At 37.7% G+C, this 24,974-nt stretch overlaps 1 protein-coding gene across 4 annotated transcripts in view; it reads left to right on the top strand.

Annotated features, from left to right (window-relative positions):
* The window catches only part of LOC126175977 (epidermal growth factor receptor substrate 15-like 1), a 211,078-nt gene that overhangs the window by 83,908 nt on the left and 102,196 nt on the right, over positions 1–24,974 (top strand). For 3 of the 4 annotated variants that reach the window (XM_049923083.1, XM_049923080.1, XM_049923084.1), the window contains exons 11-14: positions 2,191–2,253; positions 6,553–6,750; positions 8,902–9,093; positions 20,317–20,413. In XM_049923083.1, coding sequence (XP_049779040.1) covers positions 2,191–2,253; positions 6,553–6,750; positions 8,902–9,093; positions 20,317–20,413 — 550 coding nt within the window. The remainder of the gene's footprint in view (positions 1–2,190; positions 2,254–6,552; positions 6,751–8,901; positions 9,094–20,316; positions 20,414–24,974) is intronic. The other variant, XM_049923082.1, reaches the window with a different exon arrangement.

Here is a 24,974-nt window from a genome sequence, read left to right as displayed (position 1 = left end):
AGACATGATACCGGATTATGAGGCTGTATGTCAATCATTCCAAAAACTTGGCAACAGAAGCTAATACCCTAAAAACAACAACTTTCGTGGTTGTAGAAGCGTTTAGAAGAATCAAATGTGTTCAGTAATCCCTTTTGTGTCAGACTGGCAGATGTACTGCTATGCTGATACATTTTTAATATGATGATTTAACTACAGATGTACAGGAGTTCGATTCTGCTAGAAAAAGAACACTAAAATAATCACTTGTGAGATAGTAGGTCATACATAATTTGACGGGTTAAAGAGTGCATTCTGTGAATATTGGAGTAATTATGGGGAGGCAAGACAGGATGTAAGGAACTCCTGGAAAACTGTTAACATTTCTGCAGAACTGATGGATTTCACTGTGGTTACAAAGAAAACTTTTCTTAGTGGGATAGAGAGTTTGGTGGCAGTCTGGCAAGTTTGGACAGCCAAGAATTGAATCTAAAAAGCAGGTTTTGTGACAGTTGTGGATTGACATGAAAGAATAACAGTGTAGCTACATATTCTGAAATTTACTCCAGTACACCTACAGTTTGGAGAAGAAAGGCAAACACAGAAAATATATAGACCAAATTCAAAAAATATCTAGATGTGCACAAATACAGCAGTTATTTGAAATCATGAGCTGCATGTTAATTGACTCTTTATGTTGCCTCACCATGAGCATAACTTTGAATGTGCCCATCATGCCCATTTAAATAAAATGTGAAGGTGACAGTTGTCAAAAAGGATTTTAGTTAGTGTTTATGGTCCAGCCAGTCTTGAAACAACCTGCAATTGCATTAAGTTCTGTTTGGGGAAGGGAAGTACATGAAACAGTAATGTTTGTTTGTGGATTCACTAAAATGTTTTGTAACAAATATCACCCTAGTCTTATACTCCATATGAACGTACAAAGCAGTCTGGGAGTTTTCATCCATCATATATTTGAATAAAAAATGAAAAGCTGTACTCATACAGTTTTTCTGTGTATGACATAAAGTGAAAATATTGAGATATTTCAGTTTGTCATAGTGAGCACAAAGACTCCTGTAATGGCATTAATTCTTAGATCATCCTCATTTTGTGATTTCATACACGATTTCTTTTCCCGTGGTCAACTTATGTATCTGTTTTATGTATTGTTGCTCAGTCCTCTTTGCTGATGATGGCATTTTTTTATTGATTTATATTTTATAATTACTTTGGTATTGTGGCATGGGTAAAAGTCCTGACCCCACTGAAAAAGTCATCAAATGTTTGCTGCTTATATTTCCATGTTACCTACATGTCAGGCTATGCTACAGATCAGTCCAATACTACAGGCCAATTCTCCTGCAGTCACATTCCTTATGAATGTGCATTTTATGCATAATTATGTAAATCTAATCACAGTTGATTACCAGGTCTCCATGAAGATTAATTAAACATACTGATCAGAAGATTTAGTTGGATTTTATTTTATCTATGGTCATACTCAATCCTTTACTTCTAATTTTTTTATAAATGTCTTTATTTTTATTGTAAAAAGTTGAAAAAAATAAAGAATTACACCTTTAGAGTGCCTGAAACTCACTCGATAATTGTACTTTTGATGTGATTTTGTGTGGCAGATCAAAAACAAAAGAGTTTTCTTGTGACAGTCTTCTGTATTTTACACAGACTGAACACACAAGTTTCTAACGTTCTTATGTACCCAATGCCTTATCTCTTGAGAAATATGTTACAACTTAACGATTACGATACTTACAAATTTGATTGAGCTGTAGTGCATGAATATGATAGTGGACAAATGGTTTGAAACTGTAATGCATCATCCTTAGTAGAAGACTACTTGAATTTTCGCTTCTTGAGATTTGTTTACAGCATTATTTTAGCTAAAAAAACTTTATTGAACTTATTATTTGGGCCATTGCTGTTATTGTAGACATTTATGTTTTTTTTTTTCAGATACATGTAATGCACTGTGCCTGTTAGACTTAATTGCACAAATGGCAGCTTGAATTCATTTTGTTTGTTTGCACTTTGATTTCTGTAAATAATATGCATAATGTTTCCTAATTTGCAAACCATATATACAATTTTGCAGTATTTTTATTTCTTGTAATGTGTTATTATATTGACTTGGCCAAGCATGGTATTTTATATTCATATTATGTTTGCTTTTATTTTAATTTTGCTTAGAAAACATCTGTAGAGAAAGAACTTAATGACATCAAGCAGGCATTGGAAGAAGAGCAAGCCCAGGTAATAGATTTTTATTTTTTAAATGCTGTGGCAGATGTAGTTGTAGCTTAAAGTAATTGTAGATACACACACTAGTTTAGTTTGTGTCTTTATTGTTGAATAATAATAGAGAGAGAGAAGGTTGGGTGGGGGTGGGGGTGGGCATAAGGTAGCATTTTTAAATATTCAGAATTTCTGTTCAGTGAGCCACAGTCATAATTTCATTACATACTTTACAGAGAGTGAAAGGAAAAAATTCGAATGCTGTTACTTTGTCATCAACAAAATTACAAATGTAGTACAGAAACAGTAGCAATAAATTTCCATCAGATTCGTTATACTGTATTTCTTCAGTACTTACACAGTAAAGTGATAAAATTGATTTGTGAAATTGTTCAGAAGAGTTTTGTGATTGCTGTAGATATGTAAGGGGAGGGAGTTTGAGGAACATAATACAAAGCGTTCTTGCAACCAGAGTTTTTGATCAAGAAATTAAACTTTGTACAAGTTTTGTATATTCACAAGGGAGAGTCCTCAGAGAGCCAACCAATTCAGGTACCATTATTCAGCAGGTCACTGGTGCACATCATAAAATGAAATACTGTTAGGTATTTTGCTGCACAACCCCTGGTTTTTGAGAAATTACCCCTAAAGTTCATGATGCGCAGTCGACTCGGAATTGACAGGATCGATAGATACTTGAAAACTGAGCATTTTTAATTAATACGTATGAGTCTACAAACACCTATTTTCCTGGAAATCAAGGAAAGAAACTTTCTTGACTGCAGCTTAAGTACCCACAAGGTATGCACAGTTAAATAAAACTGCTCCTAATGCAGTGATCAAGAGGTCTAGGTGTGGAGTGTTGTGTATTTTCCATTTCAAAATTGGTAGGTATAGGAGGGTTAATAAGGTAAGTGAACGAATAGGGAATAATAAGGTAGGCGAGTAAATTTTCCAAACAGTATGGATCAGTAAAGAATTAAAAATGTAATCCTGGTCGATTTACGATCTCTCTTTCGCTCACTCTGTTCCATGTCCTGAATTACCTACAATATAAACATTCAAAGCAAATATACTTGTGGTATCAGGAACATCTAGTGAATGGAATCTTCGTGTAACTACATCTTTCTTTCGGAAGATTCTGGAATTCTCCGCTCCACACCCAGACGCCTTGGTCCCTATACCAGTGATGGTTTTGTTTAACAGCAGATATCTTATGGTGACAGAATCTGCAGTAAAAAAAGTTTCTTTCCTCGATTTCTAGAAAAAAATGTCTTTGCAGACCCCAAATGTGCTGATGTAAATGCTCAATTTCCAATCATCTATCAGTCCCATCAATTCTGAAGCAGTTGTACGGCATGATCTTTAGCGATAGTTTTCTCAAAAACAGAACATTGTTGAACCAGAATTTCATTTTAGGTTGTTCACAAGCAACTTGCCAGAATAAGAGCGGAATTGCTCACCTGTGTTCGCGCCATGCCCATTGTTTGTTTGTAAATGTTTATGGGTTATCCCCAGTTTGAGAATTTCGTGGGCTCAAAATCAGATTGTGTTGCAAAGACTGTTACATAATAGTTGAGATTTCAAGGATGGTTGTGAAATATGGCAGCAGAAATTGTTATAGCTATAGCGCACTGGAGAGAGACAGAAATGCTGAAAAACCAAAACTGCAGACACTGGGAGACAGGTGCTAACTATCCTGTGAAGACTTAGTTAAAAAATTCAAAGAACCAGTTGTGCAGAATCTGGGAATACATTGTAGCCTCCTACTTATCACTGTCTTAGAGTGGCAAAGACTAGATTAGACTAATTACTGTGCACACTGTGGCATTTAAGCAGGTATTCATCTTCCACTTAATATGTGAATGGAACAGTAAGAAACCCTACAAAGTTGTACAATAGGTTGTGCCATCTGCTATATGTGTCACAGCTGTTTGCAAAGCATGGATGGAGATATAACAGCATTAATTTGTAAAAATAAATGTTACTAACATAATTTCCACTCTAACAGTTGTTAATGTATAAAAACTTGTTTTGGTGACTATACCACTACTGTAGTGTTGTCAGTATTTGTCTTTTAATCATAGTACTAACATTTGTTGAATTTTTCTAGTTATTTACATTCAAACGTATTCCTTTTTTGAAATTTATTCTTCTTATATGTTACAGCATTATAAACTGTGATGTTATCAGATTTTTAATTTTCATATACAGCATATTATCTGTAAAAAGAGACACTATCATGAAAGATGTTCAGATTTTTAGCCGTGTCTATGCTGACAAAATCATTGCTGCAGCTGCAAGCTCTAAAATGCATAGCTTTCAACAGAGCTTCATATGTTGTTAGTGCCAAATTATTCTCAGGAATGTGTATTGGCATAAGTAATGCCTATATTTAACCCCGTATCACATATCCAGTAGAAGATAGTGTACACTGACCAGTGATATTAACTAAATTTCAGATATCAACTTTAAAAGTAGGCTTTAAGTTGGTTCCATAATTTCTGCAATTGACCCAAATTTCCAAATACATTTAAGTTGATAAGAGAATCTGCACTCTGCTGTTTCAACTAATTTGCTAAATGTTGGAAAGGAAAGTGGTAATGTAAGTAAATTTAATGCTCCCACAGTATGTGCCAAGAATGTGATATAATTCTGCTTGCAGAAGTTTCTATGAAATGTCAACATGTCATAAAAAGCATGTATGGTGGCAGATGAAATGCTGTAGCTAGACATGTCAATTATTTTTGGGGGGAACACATTAGCTGCTAATTAATGATGTAATAGGTAACAAAACACAGCAAAAAATGCATAAAAATTTATGATGCCATTTTTTTCAGCAGATCTTTGTATTTTCAGAAAAAAAATGAAAATGTTGGTCCCACATAAGTAGTGAAGTACATGGCTGATTTATGTCTTTCTTTGTGTAAAAAAAATCTGAAGATGATCATTGAAATGCATCATATCTAGGAGTTGTAGGAAAAAAAATTATAATACTGATTTCCCTATTTCTCACAGAGTTATGAGCAAAAGATAGTTGCATATATCTACAAGGAATTTGTATCTCGTACTATTAATGGTGAGACATGTTTTTATGAGCATAAGCAAACCTATGCATTGCATAGTGCTAGCCAAAACTTCAAAGAATTCAGCTTAACTGTTAGCAAAAACAAGACAGTTGTAATGCAGATGACTAAAACTCTCACTCTGAATAACCAATTTTTTGAATGTGAATAATTTCACATATCTTGGTAGTATTGAGGCAAGTGATGAGTGCCAATTTTAAGGTTTTTAACATGATAGTCAAGTATCCAAACTCTTCCATTTAGTGCAAAGACTTGTCTTGAATATGGACAGTACTCTAAGAGCTAAGCACACTATGTTCAAAACTTTCCTTCTGCCCATCATGTCTTACAGTTTGGAGAAGTGTGTCATAACCAAAAGGCACGTAATCAGTTATTAACTTATCAAATGAAATTACTTAGATCTGCTCTCCAAAAGACAAGAGCAGAAATGAGCACATCAGGGGAACCTGCAAGTGGAAATGAGCGTGAAAGGTAAGGCTGAGTACAGTGAGATTGAAGTGCTTTGGTTCAGGAGAACAGATACTGTTTAAGCTATTTCCCTGTCACTATTTGGAAAGGCATGTTTCATCCAAGAAATGGGGTGCCTGGGCCAAATTAAAGAAGACCTCAAAAGAAAGGAGAGATATGCTGTGGTGAGGGAAGAAATCAACGAAGGCAAGCAGATTGAAGCAAATAATTTGAAAACGTCCTACGCAGCTTATTGGCAGTACCTGATGATGATGAAATCATAATCATCATCATCATCATCATCTGCATCAACAGTGATGATTATTGGTTTGATAAGTAAAATGTGTCAAACGAATAGTTGAAAGCAGATTTTTCCTAACTCTTACCTACATGTATCAGACCAGTGACTCATTGTTTTATGCCGTACCATATCGTGACGGGCATGCACAAAGATTGTTAATGTCCTCATAACAGAATATTCTACTGAGTTAGACCCATGGGTTATAAAAGGTGTTCTCAGTGGTAGCAGCCAAAAAGAAAAATATATTAAGAAGAAAATTTATTCCTGGAACTTACTTAATGTATTTGGATCTGTAAGGATTGTATACATTGCTTAAAATGGAAGGTTATGTACACAGCTAAATTTTTATTTTTTAGTTTATAACTATGTCAGTTATCAGTTATCACAAGTCTCACTCTTATTCCATTGTATATTTTTTTCTTCACATTTAATAGAGCAATCTATATCTCTGTAATGACATAACATTATTATATTGTCCTACAGGTTGATAACTTGAGACGTCAAGCAGATGAGCAGGAAATGAGCCTCAAAGCGCAAGAAGAAGAACTGAATTCAAAGAAGCAGGAACTGGAAGGTCTGAAACAGGAAGAAGCAAGATTAGAGCAGCAACAAAAGGATTCTAGGAATCAGCTTGACAATCTGACAAAAAATTTGCAAGATACACAACTACAAATTAGCCAGGTATATCCACCCTTTTGCTTTTCGGTCTTCTTGCATTATTCTTGTAAATATATTGTTTTTGTATCAGGTTGCAGAGGTAACTGTAAGGAACCAATCATTCTGAACCTAATTGTGGACTGTTGTATATGTGAATCCTCTCTCTCTCTCTCTCTCTCTCTCTCTCTGTGTGTGTGTGTGTGTGTGTGTGTGTGTGTGTGTGTGTGTGTGTGTGTGTGTGGAAATTATTGAAAATAGTCCACAGTTTACAAATCAAGAAACCAAATTATCATGTCAGAATGTATTACCAAACTACATAGAGGAATTTTAAAAATAAGACACACTTCAGGGCTTAGTTTATTGTTTGTTTTCTGAAATATGTATCAGATGGTTCTGTTTGGACATAAGAAACATGAATGGGGGATGGAAGTAGACTGCTGATGTTCCCATGAAACTTAGATGGATGATTGTTCATGTGAAACAGTGGAGTGCGCCATCGATGTTTACCAAAGATGTAATCACACAAATTTATGTTCAATTTGACAAGCAGTTTGTTGACAAACTAGCAATGCAAGTCATAGTAAAATTTACTGTTATAATGCTGGGAGTAGCGATACACAGAAAGTGTGTGCCACTCGCAGCAAATAAGGCAATTATTCTTCATAATGAGCCCACTGTGGAACATTTTATAATAATTATAAATATGTGGTTAAAGGACATTAAGGGGGGCAGGATGTGAAACGAGCCGACTTGGAGCAGGAGAGACACCACAGGACATTTTAATTTACACTGTCTATACTTTTACAAATAAATTCATAAAACTTTGTTAGCATGACCAGGAAGGATTCAGGATTCACACTCATAGCAGAGGAAGTTCAAAAATATAACAAAACAAATTTTTGTTACATGTGAAATTTCATAATTTTTTCACTTGGTATTAGCTGCATTTGTTGCCGTAGGTACACTTTTCTTCATAAGTAAGAGAGATTCTTCGATGAATTTTGCACAGCATACAAACCATACTTACAGGTGTATGAAAGTCTAGAATTTCCCAAATCTGTTAAAAACTGTGGTAAAAATTGAGATAATTAACTATAAAATTCGAGTTTTCTCTAAACACTAAGTTTAAAACGTAACAGCCTATTCATTTTTCCACAGATTAAATAAATTCTTGAGTTTCATACACCTGTAAGTATGGTTTGTAATCTGTACAAAATTCATCGAAGAATCTCTCATACTTATGAAGAAAAGTGTACCTATAGCAACAAACGCAGCCAACAGTAAGTGAAAAAATCATGAAATTTCACATTTAAAAAATATTATTTTTTCATGTTTTTGAACTTCCACTGCTATGAGTGTGAATCTTGAATCCTTCCTGGTCATGCTGACAAAGTTTCATGAATTATTTGTAAAAGTATAGACAGTGCAATTTAAAATGTCCTGTGGTGCCTCTCCTTCTCGAAGTCAGCCCGTTTGACGTCCTACCCCCCTTAAGAAATCGAGGAGTGTGGGCAACAGATTGATGCCCACTTTCTTTACTTCGGGGTAGGAATTTTGTAACTGCAACACTTGAAGAAGGTAGGGCAAGAACCAAAGATCGGTATGCTAGAGTATGCTTTGTTAAGGTTGTTTAAAACACAAGTATTTGCTGAAGTAGGCTACATTCACCTTAAAGAGCAGATATGCCTCTTTAAACTTTTTCACCCACCCATGGGCATTGCTTTGAGTCCCTAGAAGCAATTATGTTTGCTTGTGAAGTGTTCAACTTTACCATGAAGCCCATAGGACCATCACTACGTGGTTACTGAGGATACATCAGTGCATATATTTTCAAGGAGCATAAGTTGTAAGAAATGGAGAGCAAGCTATAAGAAAATGAGGTATTTGCAGTAGTTTCTCAAATTTTTAGGTGACCTTTGTGTGTAAATGAACGAGATTCCAAATGAACAGTGCAGTATGCAGCTAAATATTGTACAGTACAGTTTTATACAGCTTCTCACTCAAGTAAATAAACAAATAAATAAATGTAAAAATGTTTGTTACTTGAATGAGTATAAAATTCAAAACTTTGTACACACTGAGATGACAGGCTTTTATTATTATAAAATAAAATTCTGTTTCTACATTGGACCTGTGCAAAATTGTATGATATAAATATTGTTTGTAAATTTTCAGGTAAAAGCAAAGATTACTCATCTCCAAGAGCAGCATCGACAAATGAATGATGCAATTGCGATGTATGATACAGCTATAACAGCAGGAGATACTTCTACTGTTGTGGACACTTCACTGAATATTAAACCTGAATTCAGAGATCCTGAGTACTTAAGAATTTGTGGTGGAAATGACAACAGTCCTGTTGAACAGGTGTGGATCATTATTATATTAATTTATGAGCTGAAGTTAAATTTAAATTGTGTTCCTGATAGTAGTTCAGGTGTTCAAACTTTCAAGCGGCAGCTCCCCAGCCTTGTTTTGTTATTGAAGCACTTAGCTTAAATGATTTAGTCTCAAGATCCATACAGTACCCATTCTATTTGTATGCATATTAGGTTATTAGTTTCACATTTGTTTCTGCCAATTCCTGTAAGGTATCGTTGATCATACCAGAATTCAAAATCCGAGAGAGATTTTACAGTTCTTTGTCATAGCTGTCTGAGCAGTCTGTAATATGTTCAACGTATTCAGTAATTCTTTACATTACGATCCATTTCTTATCATCTATTCTCGCTGTATAGTCGGATTAAAGCTTGAAGTCTTTAACCCATGTGAACTTCAGTGTGTCGAAGTCTTAAGTCTAAGTGCACGATGCTGTGGCTATTGGCTTTCAAACTGGAATATTGTAAATTTATTTATTTACACATCTAGTTCGATAGGACCAAATTGAGGAGCAAATCTTAAAAGATCATGGAATGCGTCACAACATGAAATTACAGCATAAAAATAACAACAGACAAAATGTTTATGAATCCAAAGAAAGTCAAGTCATAAGTTTAAGTACACTCATCAACAATATAACATACGAATTAGCGTAATTTTTCAAGGAACTCCTCGACAGAATAGAAGGATTGACCCATGAGGAAACTCTTCAGTTTCAATTTGAAAGCGCGTGGATTACTGCTAAGATTTTTCAATTCTTGTGATAGCTTATTGAAAGTGGATGCAGCAGCATATTGCACACCTTTCTGTACAAGGGATAAGGAAGTGCAATCCGAATGCAGATTGGATTTCTGTCGAGTATTAACTGAGTTAAAGCTGCTAATTCTTGGGAATAAGCTGATATTGCCAAGAAGAAACAACAGTAAAGTAAATATATATTGAGGGCAATGTCAAAGTACCCAGACTAGGGAACAGGGGTCGACCAGATTTTTCACGAACTTGTACCACTTATTGCCCGAACTGTCCGTTTCTGAGCCAAAAATATCCTTTGAGAATGGGAAGAGTTACCCCAAAATACAATACCATACGACATTAGCGAATGAAAGTAAGCAAAGTAGACTAATTTTTGTGTCAAATAATCACTTCAGATGCTGTTCGAATAGTAAAAATGACAGCATTAAGTCTTTGAATGAGATCCTGATTGTGGGCTTTTCACGACAGTTTCCTATCTACCTGAACACGTAGAAATTTGAACTGTTCAGTTTCACTAATCGTATGCCCATTCCGTGAAATTAAAATGTCAAGTTTTGTTGAATTGTGTGTTAGAAACTATAAAAACTTAGTCTTACTGTGATTTAGCATTAGTCTATTTTCTACGAGCCATAAACATATGTTATGAACTGCACTATTTGAAACAGAGCCAATGTTTCACACAACAGTCTTTACTACCAAGCTAGTGTCATCAGCAAACAGAAATATTTTGGAATCACCTGTAATACCAGAGGGGGCCCAAAATTGATCCCTGAGGCACCCTCCCATTTGACCGTACCCCACTCAGACCCCACGTCACAGCCATTCTCAACACTGTGAATAATGACCTGTTGCTCTCTGTTGTTAAAGTAAGAGGTGAACCAATTGTGAGCTACTCCCTGTATTCCGTAATGGTCCAACTTCTGAAGCAATATTTTGTGATCAGCACAATCAAACGCCTAGCATTCAAAACCTTTTGTTTAATCCATCCAGTGCTTCACAAAGAAAAGAGAATATAACATTTTCAGTTGTTAAACAAGTTTCTAAATCTGAACTGTATATTTCATTAAAAATTATGCAAATTATGCGACATAAAATGATCAGTTATCGTTACATACACAGCCTTTTCAGTAACTTTAGCAGACACTGATGGCATAGAAATAGGTCTGAACTTGTCTACGTAATTCCTTTCTCCCTTTTTATAAAGCGGCTTACTACTGAGTAGTACTTTAAACATTCAGGAAACTGACCATTCCTAAAGGAAAAATTACAAATATGGCTAAGTACAGGGCTAACATGTGCAACACAGTACTTTAATATTCTGCTAGGCACTCCATCATATCCATGAGAGTCCGTAGTCTTTAGTGATTTAATTAGTGACTCAGTCTCTCCCTTGTCAGTATCACAGAGTGGTATTTCAGACATCATTCTCGGAAAGGCATTTTCCAAGAGTGTTAGATGATTCCCTGCAGAAATTAAGTCTTTATTTAACTCACCAGCAATCCTCAGAAAATGATTGTTAAATACTTTACATATATATGACTTATCAGTAACAGAAATATTATTACTGCGAACTGACTTTATGTCACCGACCTTGTGCTGCTGACCAGACACTTCCTTCAAAACTGACCATATGGTTTCAATTTTATCCTGTGAATTAGTTATTCTGTTTGTGTACCACATACACTTTCCCTTCCTAATAACATTTTAAGCACCTTATAATACTATCTGTAATGGGCTACTGTAGCTTGATTATGACTACTTCTAACATTTTGATATAATTCCCGCTTTGTTCTACATGATACCCTCATACCACAAGTCAGCCACCCAGGTTGCCTTGTACTGCTTGTACACTGTTTAAAACATTCTAATGGAAAGCAACTCTCAAAGAGCATGAGAAATGTCTTAAGGACAGCATTATATTTGTCATCTATGTTATTGGCAGTATAACTGTCCTGCCACTCTAATTCCTTATCAAGGATTAAACCTATTTGACTTTCGTTTTTATTTTTATTTTTATTTTTTTATTTTTTTTTTTTATCATTTCAATTTAACATACAGTATGTCAAACAGTAAGTTTAATTTTAATTGCAGAAGTTGCAATTTTGATTGTATGGTAATTTTTGGATGAGATTTAATGTCATCATCATCTGGGTATCTTTCCAGTGAGCTAGGTAGGACTTTTATGGATATCATGCCTCTATCACTTCCTGTCATTATAAGCTCCCTCTCTTTTTACATCTTGCAATGCTATTGCTGGCTGATTGTCTTCATTTATTTGGTCTAGCCATCTTCTGGGACATCCAATAGGTCCCCTTCCATGTAGTGTCATTTCCAAGCAATGTCTAGGGGTTCAAATCCCTTGCATCCTTTGTATAGGCCCAAGCCTTTTTCAATTGGCAGTGTGTAATCCCTGCCCCCATAGTGAAATCACTAGCATATCATTCATAATACACTTATTCCTAATTTGGTCTCGTACGTGATCTGTTCAAAAAATTCTGGAACTTGGTCCACAAAGTTTTTCTGTACTTACCTTTCACTTATTGTGCATGGTCTCCTTTGAAATACTCTTCTCCCAATTGATACACCACTCCCAATGATGTTTACCCTTCCAGAAACAGTCTTAGTATGCCTCTTGTGGATTGCGCAAATTGCCATCTGCAAATTTTCTTTTATCTCATCTGTTGTCGCAAATCTTCATCCTTTCAACGAGGTTTTCAACTTTGGAAATAAAAAAAAAAAAGTCTGCAGGCACTAGGTCTGGAGAGTGTGGAGGTTGAGGTACCACACTGATTTACTTTTCTGAGCAATAGTCACACACCAAAAGGGATGAATATGCAGGTGCATTATCGTGATGCAAAGCCATGAATTGCCTCACCATATTTTGAGCTGGTTCCTTTTCACATTTTCTCACAGGCATCGCAACACTTTCCGATAGCACTTTTGATTAACAGTGTGTCCCTGGGACATGAATTTGTGATCCAAAAGCTCTTCAAAGATTGTGAGGTGAAGGTCTATCTGGTCTTGACGCGTGAGCCATGGGAAGAACTTGGCAGCAATGCGATGTATTCCAAGATGCTGTGTCAGGATTTCTTGACATGATCCGACTGAAATGTTATATTCCTCTGCAGTTTCTCAGTCAGTCAGTCTTCAACTGACAAGGACAGCTTTGTTGATGTTCCTGACATGATCGTTCTTGGTAAATGTCGAAGGGTGTCTGGAACGAGAGTCATCTTTAAATTCCATCCAGCCATTTTTAAACAATGTGAACAATTTATAACACCGAGTATGGCTTAAGCACTCATCGCCGCAGGCTTCCTGCATAATTTGGTGTGTCTGTGTAAAGGTTCTCTTGTGTTTCTCACAGAATTTAATGCAGGTGCGTTGCTCCTCTTAACTCTGTCATCTCAAAATTCACAAATTGTGCGATGCAATGTTCTACTGAACACATCACTGAACAATAACTAAAAGACATACAGCAATGAAACTTAGAGCAGTTACATATTAAACACAAGTGTGTGCAGGGATGCCAACCGCCTTTTGCTCCCATGCACCATTGACGTGTATTTATGAATGTTGTGGAATTTTCTGAACAGACCTAATATTGTCTTTTGTACAGTAGATCATAAGAATTTCATTTCATGAGCTTGTAGTTTGCTGATGTCTTGTTCTGTTAACACACAGATTTCCAAGCTGTTTGTTGTGACTGGCGGAAGGTGTTATTTGAACATGTTCGGTTTGGCTTCTACGAGAACTGCTTTATTCCTATAACAACATGCAGCCTTTTAACGTTCTGTTTTGAACTTCTAACTTAGCATTCCCATGGTTTGATACAAAACTTCCAAGATAGCTGATGCTTCATACACTTTCAATCTTTTCTTCATGAAGTTTGACCATATATTAGTCGGTGCTCAATTTCATTGCTACTATTTTCTTCTTGCTTGTACTCATTAAATTTGTTAGTACAGCGATACAAGTCCCATTTCTCTCTCTCTCTCTCTCTCTCTCTCTCTCTCTCTCTCTCTCTCTCTCTCTCTCTGCCCCCTTTTTCCCTCCCTGTGTCCCCTCAGATGGCAACATCCCCTGCAAAGACAAATGCATTGAGATCTCCAGAATCTACAGCTTTAATTTCTTTGACAATTACATCCAGTAGTGCAATGAAAAGTAGTACAGATTGTGAACTACCTCATATGCCTCTGTTTGTTTGGAACATATCTGATTTGCCACTTCTTACTTTGTACTGCTGTCACAGTTTTTGTTAGCAATTGGGTCTCAAATTGGAGAGCTTTAAACATCTAGATTATGCAGTCACTGCCATATTTTGGTCATTGGAACATTATCAGAGGCTTTTTCTATATCTAAAAATGCTATAATCATATTGTGTGGAAAGTTCTGGTTAAGAATAACAAATTATTTAAGAATAAAGGAGACGGCTCACCTAAAGACAGAAGTGCTATGTCATTGACATATACACGCACAAAAGGTACAGAGCTTTACTTTGCTAGTTTTCAGAATGCAATTCCTTGGTTAAGCATGTTGGAGAAACATGCAAAAAGTGCTCGCGCACACACACACACACACACACACACACACACACACACACACACACACTCTCTCTCTCTCTCTCTCTCACTCACACACTGTTTGGTGAGGCTTGACCTTACATTTAAGCTGGGGAAGTTACGGGAGTGAAGGATGAGCTTTAAGGATAGCTCCCATCTGCGCAGCTCAGGAAAGCTGGTGGTGATGGGGAGAATCCAGATGGCACGGTTTGTGAAGCAGCCATTGAAATCTCGCATGTTGTGCTCTGCTGCATGTTGTGCCACTGTGTGGTCCACCTTGTCGTTGGCAACAGTTTGATGGAGGCCATGTAATGTGGTTGACAGCTGGTTGGTTGTCATACCAATGTAAAATGCCATGGCAGTGGTTGCAGCAGAGCTGGTGTATAAGATGGCTGCTTTCACAGTTGGCCCAACCTCTGATGGGATAGGATAAGTCTGTGACGGGACTGGAGTAGGAGGAGGTGCTGGGTGCGTGGATAGGCCAGGTCTTGCATCTGGATATTCCATAAGTGTATGATCCCTGTGGCAGGGGATTGGGTGTAGGAGTGGCATAGGGCTGGACTAGGATGTTGTGGAGGTTGGGTGGGTGGCAAAACACCACTTTATGAGGGGATGGAAGTATCTTGAGTAGGATGTCCCTCATTTCAGGGCATGATGATAAATAATCAAAGCCCTGGTGAAGGAGTGAGGCCTTCAGCATACTGGGCAAGGAAGTTCTCATCACATCACTACCGATGTGTCTGCCAAGGGTGGCCAGGGTGGATGGGAGGAATTTTGTGTGGAAGGGGTGGCAGCAGTCAAAGTGCAGGTACTGTTGGTGATTGGTGGGTTTTATGTGGACTGAGGTGTGGATGGAGCCATCTGAGAGGAGGAGATCAACATCTAGAAAGGTGGCACGATGGGCAGAGGGGCACCAAGTGAAATGGATGGGAGAGAAGGTGTTGAGATTGTGTAGGGATAAGGATAAGGTGTCCTGGCCTTGGGTCCAGATTATAAAGATGCCATCAATAAACCCGAACCAGACCAGGGATTTGGGGTTTTAAGAAGCTTGGAATGTTTCCTCTACCTGGATTATGAAGAGGTTGGCATAGGAGGGTGCCATGCGGGTGCCAGTGGCTGTGCCACGAATTTGTTTGTGTACCGTATTTACTCGAATCTAAGCCGCACTTGAAAAATGAGACTCGAAATAATGGGAAAAAAAATTCTCGAATCTAAGCCGCACCTGAAATATGAGACTCGAAATTCAAGGGGAGAAAAAAGTTTTAGGCCGCATCTCCAAATCGAAACAAAGTTGGTCCATTGTAATATGAGACACAATTTAGGTCGAATGAATGACGATGCAGCTACAGTAGTTTGGTTCGAGTCGTAAGCTTAGCAGTTAAGCTTTACCAGGTAGCCATTGCTATGCGTCAGGCGCTCCGTCCGTATTTATACGGGTACCCTTCCCCTTTTCACGTGCTTCGTCTGGTTTGAATCAATTGGTTATTTTGCTTTGATCTGATAAGTGCCGTTTTCTTTGTTATAGGTGTTTACGTCACTCTAAGCTGAAAATGCATTACTGTACTGCGTCATGCATTGTTTGTCGCATTCTGGTAGTCCGTGTTTACGGCCTGTCGCCGCTCGCGGCGAAACAACGGCAAGAGACTGCTATTTGTTGTTACTTACACTGCTGCTTTCTTTGATAATGATCAACAAGAACCAAATAACAGACTGCGTATGATAGAACATAGTTCTGAACGAGAGTTAGGCGAAAATTTTTCTCCGTTTGAAAATCTTTGCGGCCGCTTCTTTAGTACATCAAATTCTGTACAGAAATTAGTCATCTTAGATTTAAAAATCTAGTCAGTTGCCGTGCTTCATTTCTGACTGTATCACTATTAGGCATAATACGAATATAAAGATGAAACGATACGTATATTCTTCCGCGTTTGCTGTTGTCTCACTCTAGTTTCGTAGTTTATTAGGCAGACAGGATTTAAATGAGATAGCAGCAAACACGAAAGAATACATGGCAAAATGTTTATATTCGTATTATTCTTATGGTGAAGAGAATACTGCATGTGATTCACATTTCATCAGGTTCCTATTAGAAACCATCTCTTCTCACAGGTAGGAAAAAATTCAGAACGTAGAGTTGGCCATATTGACAAACGTCCCAAACAGTCTTGCCAGTTGGATTTTCGTAGTAAATTGAAATTCTGCTACATTCGAAGATGAACAATACGGAATTTGTATTTAATCCGTTGAATAATGTATGAAAATGCAGTGGTCGAAACTCGGGGCGGAGAAAAAAGCTCGCCTTCCACCCTTTTTTTTTTTTTACTGAAGCAGAGGTTTTGGCGCCAGTATTTATCTTTGTGCCTACAAAGCATGCCCGTGCAGCGTTACATATATTCGACGGCAGAAGTTAGTTGTGGCGGCACCTACCAACATTTTTCAGAACTTCCGCTTGCTTTGCACTCGATTCTAAGCCGCAGGTGGTTTTTTGGATTACAAAAACCGGAGAAAAAGTGCGGCTTAGATTCGAGTAAATACGGTATCTTCCCTTCAAAAGTGAAGTAGTTGTGGGTTATAATGTAGTTGGTTAGGTGCGACAATGCAGCGCTTCTGCCTTTAGGTGAGTTTTCTCCTTTATCCCTAAATAATTTGTTACATTACAATCAGATTTTTCCCTTTTCCATTAGTTGCCTAATGGCAAAAACGAGGTCAGTTGTTCTTCCTTAAACTGGTGTTCTATCATTATTTATAGTCTCTTCACTGTAATCTTTCGTAATATCTTATGACATCGTTATTACAGGGTAATTCCTCTATAGCTCTGCACAAGTTACAAAATGTAAACCTCTACTGGGATGATATCTGTGGCATATATAACATCCCATGCCATGGTCAAACACAGTTCAGTAGTGGAAGCCAACGACATTTCTGCATCACCTTCAAAATTCTCACCAAACTCCAGAATGAGATTTTCACTCTGCAGCGGAGTGTGCGCTGATATGAAACTTACTGGCAGAAGTAAAGCTGTGAGGACCGGGCGTGAGTCGTGCTTCGGTAGCTCAGATGGTAGAGCACTTGCCCGCGAAAGGCGAAGGTCCCGAGTTCGAGTCTCAGTCCGGCACACAGTTTTAATCTGCCAGGAAGTTTCATAGCAGCTGATATGTCATGCCCCACCTTCTTTGTCAGTTTAATTCCACATCCAGTGGGGAAAAGAATATTTAACTGCAGTGTTACAGTGAAGGGAAAAAGCCCATAACTTCACTGTGTTCGCAAATGCAGACTAGTTCATGAGCTACTCAGTTCATGTTGTCAAAAGACAAAATGGTCAGTGTGTCTTGTAAACAGTAACATTAGACATCTTCGGTTGTTTAGAATCTTCATAAATGAACTTCAGTGTAGTTTGGATGAACCCTTGATGTATACATTCTGCATTGTCACTGTGGAGAGACATACACATTCACAGTAACCTGCTCCCAAGCTACTTTTTACATTCAAAATGTCCTACATTGCTGTTTTATCTGACTTGCACCAGGTGTTATATTTTGACAAACATTGAAAATTTCTGTGTCACGGAAGTTTTGCACTTTCGAAGGCACACTGTGATACAAATTGTTTCCTTCTGTGATGCGATCTGTATATAAACTGAAACCATGATTCAGGTAGAAGCTAAGAAAATGTGCATATTCTTAGCAACATACAGAAATTATAAAATTTTTGATTAGGTGTGGTATGTTTTAGTGAACAGTCTAGGAACTGAATTACCTTCTCCCTGTTCACATGGACTGATATAAAACTACGCATGAATAATGTTCACCATTTTGTGATCTGTACAAAGTTGAATGCAACCCATATATGCCCAATGGGTCCCCATGGGGTCATTGTTGTTCCACTGCGAAAACCTCATTGCGAACTGCAACTACAAATAACTGCTGCAGTTGTTATCTGTTGTTACATGTGAAAATCATACAACACCATGAAACAAAAAAAATTCTGGGCATATGTGGGTTAAAGGCAACACTTGCTACACTTTCCTGTAGTTACTTGCTTTCTGGCATGACTTGACTAAATGAATGGAGAGTTTGATAGCTCTCTCTCTCTCTCTCTCTCTCTCTCTCTCTCTCTCTCTGTGTGTGTGTGTGTGTGTGTGTGTGTGTGTGTGTGTGTGTGTGTGTGTGTGCTCTGACTTAGTAGGGTCTAATGGATGTAGAGTGCGGAAGTTATCTTAATAATATTAGGCGTGCACAAGATCTACATCATCGATACTCTGCAAACCACAGTATGGTGTGTGGCAGAGAGTACCCTGTACCACTACTAAGTGGTTTCCTGTTCCACTCACAAATAGAGCAAGGGAAAAATGACTGTCTAAAATACCTCTGTAGGGACCCTAATTTCTCATATCTTATCTTCGTGGTCATTATGCACAATGTATGTTCCTGGCAGTGGAATTGTTCAGCAGTCAGCTTCAAATGCCGGTTCTCTAAATTTGCTCAACAGTATTTCTCGAAAAGAGCATCGTCCTACCTCCAGGGATTCCCATATGTGTTCCCAAAGAGTCTCTGTAACACTTATGTTGTGTTCAAACTTGCTGGTAACAAATCTATCAGCTCGTCTCTGAATTGCTTCTATGTTTTCCTTCAATCTGAACAATCCTTTACAGGTGAACCACTCTTTCCTAAAATTATCCCAATAGACAAGTTGACCATCCGCCTTCCCTGCCAGTTCTCATGTGCTTGTTCCATCTCATATCACTTGGCAACATTACGCCCAGATACTGAACTGCATTAACATACACTTTCCCACATTTAGGGCTAGCTACCATTCATCACACCAACTGGAAATTTTGTCAACGTTGTCTTCTATCTTCACTCAACTTCAACACCTTAACCGTACACCACACTGTCATCAGCAAACAGCTGCAGATTGCTGCCCACCCCATCTGCCAAATCATTTATGTATATAGAGAACAGCAGCAATCCAATCATACTCTCCCTGGGGCACTCCTGATGATACCCTTGTCTCTGATGAACACCCTCTGTCGAGGACAACATACTGGGTTCTATTATTTAAGAAGTCTTGGAGCCACTCACATATCTGTGAACTTATGCTCGTACCTTCAATAACAGCCTGCAGTGGGGCACCATGTCAAATGCTTTCATGAAATTGCGAAATGTGGAATCTGCCTGTTGCCCTTCATCCGTAGCAGTATATCATGTGAGAAACGGGCAAACTGAGTTTCACATGAGCGATGCCTTCTAAAACCATGTTGACTTGTGGACATAAGCTTCTCAGTCTCAGGAAAGTTTATTATATTTGAACTGAGAATACGTTCAAAGATTCTGCAGCAACAGATGTTAGGGATATTGGTCTGTAATTTTGTGGATCCATTCTTTAATTTGTAAAATGTAACAGGAGTTCCATCTGGACCTGGTGATTTATTTGCTATCAAGTCTTTCAGTTGTTTCCCTACACCAGCAATGCTTAGTGTGGAGAGATGCATAAAACGAGTCTTTAGACTGATGACTATAATGACAGTAACAAAAACAGCACTCATTTGGACTTACCTTGTCTTATGAAGCCTTGAGGTTTAAAGTTTTCATTTTCTAAAACCATAAGTGTTCACAATAACTCGTTACAAATTGTTGTTGTGTGTGTATTTTGCTTCTTGCAACCATGAAACTGTATTTTTTAGGGTTTTAATATTCCAAAGTAAAATCATAACAAAACATCAGTTTGAATAGGATGTAGTGTTTCTGGACTAAAATTATCTGTTTTTATTGAAAGATATAATATTTTGTGTAAACTACTGTGTGTTATATGTAAACCAGACGACATATTGGTTTACTTTTGTTATTTGTGTAAGTAAATTGAACTAGTAATAGTAAGAAAATTTCTAACATTTTTGCAGAATAAGGCATTAACAAATAACAATGATCCTTTTGGTGGGATGAATGAACATTCTGAAAATATTGGAGGATTTGATGGAGAAGATCTTTTCAGCAATGGTATGTATGTAAAACCTTAAATTTCAGTTGTATCTAGTGGAAAACAAGCAAGACAAGTATAAATGGATATGTAATACTCTGTTAATCTTTAGCATTTAGTCTCATATGATAAGAGTAAGTTACTTAAATTCACTGTACCAGATGGTTATGATTAAAGTGCAGCTGCTCGCAGAGGTCCAGTGTGGGCTCCAATTATTACATGGCAGTGAAACTTGGTAGATATTCTAAAACATTAATGCAGAACCGATTTACACTAGAACAAAATTTATTTGAATTTTGGCCAACAGGTGCAAATCTGGTACTGTGACTACAAGAAAGATGTGTAGAAATGTTTCCATATGTTATGAATTAGACATAGTACATGAGCAGAAATGGTCAAACAAGTGAGAAAGGCATAATATCAATATTATTATTAATTGCCCCTTACACAGTTTGTTGAGTATGAACACCACACGATGTCGATGAGATGCTGTACAGTGCCAGGTTTGCACCTGGTGGCCAGAATTGGAACAAATTGTTTTCCAGCATAAGTTGGTTCTGCGTTAACACATTCGTATATCTATCAAGTTTCGCTACCATGTGGTAATTACAGCCCACACTGGACTTTCAAGATTATCTGCACTTTCATTATAGCCACAAAGTACTGAACAGCTATGTTCATAACATAATGGTAGTAATTATTAAATCAAAATAAATATTATTTAAACATCCTGTTGATGAAAAGCCTGTTATAGCTGGAAGAATGAGTACAGATAAGAAATTTAAAGAGCTATTTTTGTAGTAATCACTTTGAAAAGAAGGGGGAATGGAGGTGTGGGGGCGGGGGAGGGGGGGAGGGGCAGCTGCGCACTGCATGAATATCAAGAGCTCATATGGCAGGCCAGCACTAAGCAAAGAAGATAAACCTGAAAGGTGAAGAAATATCTAGACGGGCTGCACATACAAATTGAACTTGGAAGATAATATCATAGACAGGGAAGAGGAAGTAGATGAAGATGATACATTGCGAGAAATACTTGACAGATTCCCTCAGAATTATTGACGTCCTTGGAGTGCCAAAAATGTTAAAACTATTCCACCTGTTGTGAAAGATATGAGATGAGGAAAACAGTTCCAGAGTGCAAGACGAATGTTATAATTTCAATTCCAAATAAAGCAGGGCTGAGGTATGTGAATATTACAGAACCATCAATTTAAGTCATGGTTTCAAAATACTGACACAGATTACTTACAGAAGAATGGAAAAACTGGTAGAAACCAGTCTCAGGGAAGATCAGTTTGGGATCCAGGGAAAAAAGAGGACTGCATGAGGCTATATTCATCCTACTACTTATCTTAGAAGTTATACTGAAGGTAAACAAACCTGTATTTATAACATTTATAGACTTAGAGAAAGTTATTGACAGTTTTGACTGAAACACATGCTTCAAAATTCTGAAGATAGTAAGGATAAAACACAGTAAGGAAAAGGCTTGCACTGAAACCAAGCAGCAGTTGTAAAAGTCAAGGGGCATAAAAGGGAAGCAGTGGTTGAGAAGGGAGTGAGAAAGGGTCTTAGCCTAGTCCCAATGTTATTGAATATGCGCATTGAGCAAGCAGTTAAGGAAAGAAAAGAAAAATTCTGAGAAGGCATTAAAGCTTAGAGAGAGACAGTAAAAATTTTGTGCTTTGCCGATGACATTTTAATTCTGTCACAGACAGAGACAGCAAAAGACTTGGAACAGCTGTTGAACAGAATGGATAGTGTCTTGAAAAGAGGTTACAAGATTAGTATCAACAAAAGTAAACCAGGGGTAATGGAATGTAGGTGAATTACATCAGATTGAATTAGAAATAAGACACTAAAAGTAGATGAGTTTTGCTATTTGAGCAGTAAAATGATAATGTCAGAAGTAGTAGGGACGTAAAAAGGCAGGCTAGCAATATCAGGAAACATATTTCTGAAAATTGTGACTTGGTTAACATCTAATACAAATTTAAATGTTAGGAAGTCTGTGGAGTGTAACCTTGTACAGAAGTGAAAAGTGGATGATAAGAAGTTTAGACAAGAAGAGAACAGAAGCTCTTGAAATGTGGTTCTATAGAAGAATGCTGTGCATTAGCTATAGGCCACATAACTAATGAGGTGGTACTGAATTGAATTGGGAGAAAATACACGTATGGCACAATTTGACTGAAAGAATGGATTTGTTGATCCCAAGACACTTTCTGCGGCATCAAGGAAATGCCAGTTTTATATTGCAGCAAAGTATAATGCGGGTGGGGGTGTAAACTGTGGAGGGAGAGCAAGGGCCTATGTTGCAGTATTTATTCAGAGATGATGAAGCTTGCACGAGGCAGACTAGTGTGCATTAAACTAGTCTTTGGACTGGAGAGCAGAGCAACAATATTATCATAATTTTGTACAAGACATTTTCTATCAGCATACATTGGATACTGAGTTCTAACAAAATGGTGACATGCTGAAACAAATGTTATTTTCTTCACCCACAAAACTGAGACAGAAGCGTGTACCAAAAATAGCCTTTCGAAGATATTGCAAAATGACACGTATGCCGACAGAGTTTAATTCAGAATGTTGGCATCAGATTCAGATGAAAATTATATGTATCATTTTTGTTTCCCACCAATTTGGAAAACATGGTTCCGAGAAAAGAGTGTTTAAAACTTTATGTTAAGTATTTATGTTTAACTTCGACTTCTCTAATCAGCAATCCCTGGCCCATACAGTAGTTCTTCCGGATTCAAAAGGAGGTCCTCCTCCACCTTTTATATGGCCATGGTTGTTTTTGCGGGCTTATTTGGCAGCTTCTGTCATCTGCCACACTGCTTGCTCAATACATTATTTGTCTGCATCCATACAGAAGTTGTAACAGGCAGAGCCAATCTCAAGTTTGAACACTTTAAAAGTTTCCATAATGCTTGTTAGGACATTGCTGAAATTCCATGTCAACTAGTTTCCTGCCGTGAATGGTTTTTGGAGAAACGTTTTCACAAATAGCCTTGTAACTCGGCCTGCTGTCTTCCATGGTTGGTTTTGAGCAAATCGTCTGTGTTCTGTTTCCACTAGAAATGTCCTGAGACATGCACCTGGTTGCGAGGTGGCATTCTGCTTTTGGTTCATTGTGCCTGACAGTGATCTGGGATTCTTGTTGATTTCTGCTGCTGTTACAGTTGCATTGTTAGCAACTGCACTGGAGGATCCTAGACTTTACTGGCTTGGATCCCGGTGTCATGATTTGTTAAGTTTTCTGTCACCTTCATTTCTACTGACTCTCTCTAACACTGTCCCAATATTTGCAGGTCTCTGCTAGAACTGTCATTTTTTCATAGTAATGGAATGATTAAGATCCAGACAGTGCTCACTGATGGCTGATTCAAGTTACCTGTTCCATCCAAATGTGGCTCCAATGTTCTTGGCAGCTGATGTCCCCCATTCTAATCATTTGGTTTTCATAAACCCAGGTCATCTTTCACATTTCCCTGTAGTTCTCTTATTTTAGTAGGTGGGCAAAATGCACACTTGATATTATGTTTCATGAATGCACAATTGATGATCATATGTTTCATGAGAATCCTGCTAATCATGGCACAAATAGATCCTACGTAGGGCAGGTAAGCCACAGCCTTCACTTTATCTTGCTCTTCTTCTCTATTATGTGGCAGAGTGGCTGGTTGAAAGGAATTTGAATGTTCGACTGTGTATTCATTTTTGGTGAAGATTGCTGATAGATGCTCTATTTCTGATGTCAAACTATATTGCTTTGAGAAGTTATATGTGCCTATTCTTTGGTGCTGGGTTATGACAGTTGCTAGCCTGTATAAATCATTGTTTGCAATACACACTGCAGCCAAACAATCCGTCTGCTCTCCTTTTGACAGTACATCCAGAAATGGCAGGTGACCATTGTTCTCCAGTTCCGTGGTGAACTTTGTATTTGTGTTGTGTTGTGGTCTTCAGTCCTGAGACTGGTTTGATGCAGCTCTCCATGCTACTCTATGCTGTACAAGCCTCATCATCTCCCAGTACCTATCGCAACCTACATACTTCTGAATCTGCTTAGTGTATTCATCTCTTGGTCTCCCTCTACGATTTTTACCCTCTACGCTGCCCTCCAATACTAAATTGGTGATCCCTTGATGCCTCAGAACATGTCCTACCAACCGATCCCTTCTTCTAGTCAAGTTGTGCCACAAACTTCTCTTCTCCCCAATCCTATTCAATACTTCCTCATTAGTTATGTGATCTACCCATCTAATCTTCAGCATTCTTCTGTAGCACCACATTTCGAAAGCTTCTATTCTCTTCTTGTCCAAACTATTTATCGTCCACGTTTCACTTCCATACATGGCTACACTCCATACAAATACTTTCAGAAATGACTTCCTGACACTTAAATCTATATTCGATGTTAACAAATTTCTCTTCTTCAGAAACGCTTTCCTTGCCATTGCCAGTCTACATTTTATATCCTCTCTACTTTGACCATCATCAGTTATTTTGCTCCCCAAATAGCAAAACTGCTTTACTACTTTAAGTGTCTCATTTCCTAATCTAATT

The sequence above is a fragment of the Schistocerca cancellata genome, chromosome 3, assembly GCF_023864275.1.
Source record: "Schistocerca cancellata isolate TAMUIC-IGC-003103 chromosome 3, iqSchCanc2.1, whole genome shotgun sequence".
Taxonomy (NCBI): Eukaryota; Metazoa; Arthropoda; class Insecta; order Orthoptera; family Acrididae; genus Schistocerca; species Schistocerca cancellata.
The sequence above is the reverse complement of the archived record's forward strand: the minus strand, read 5'-3'. Positions and strand labels throughout refer to the sequence as shown.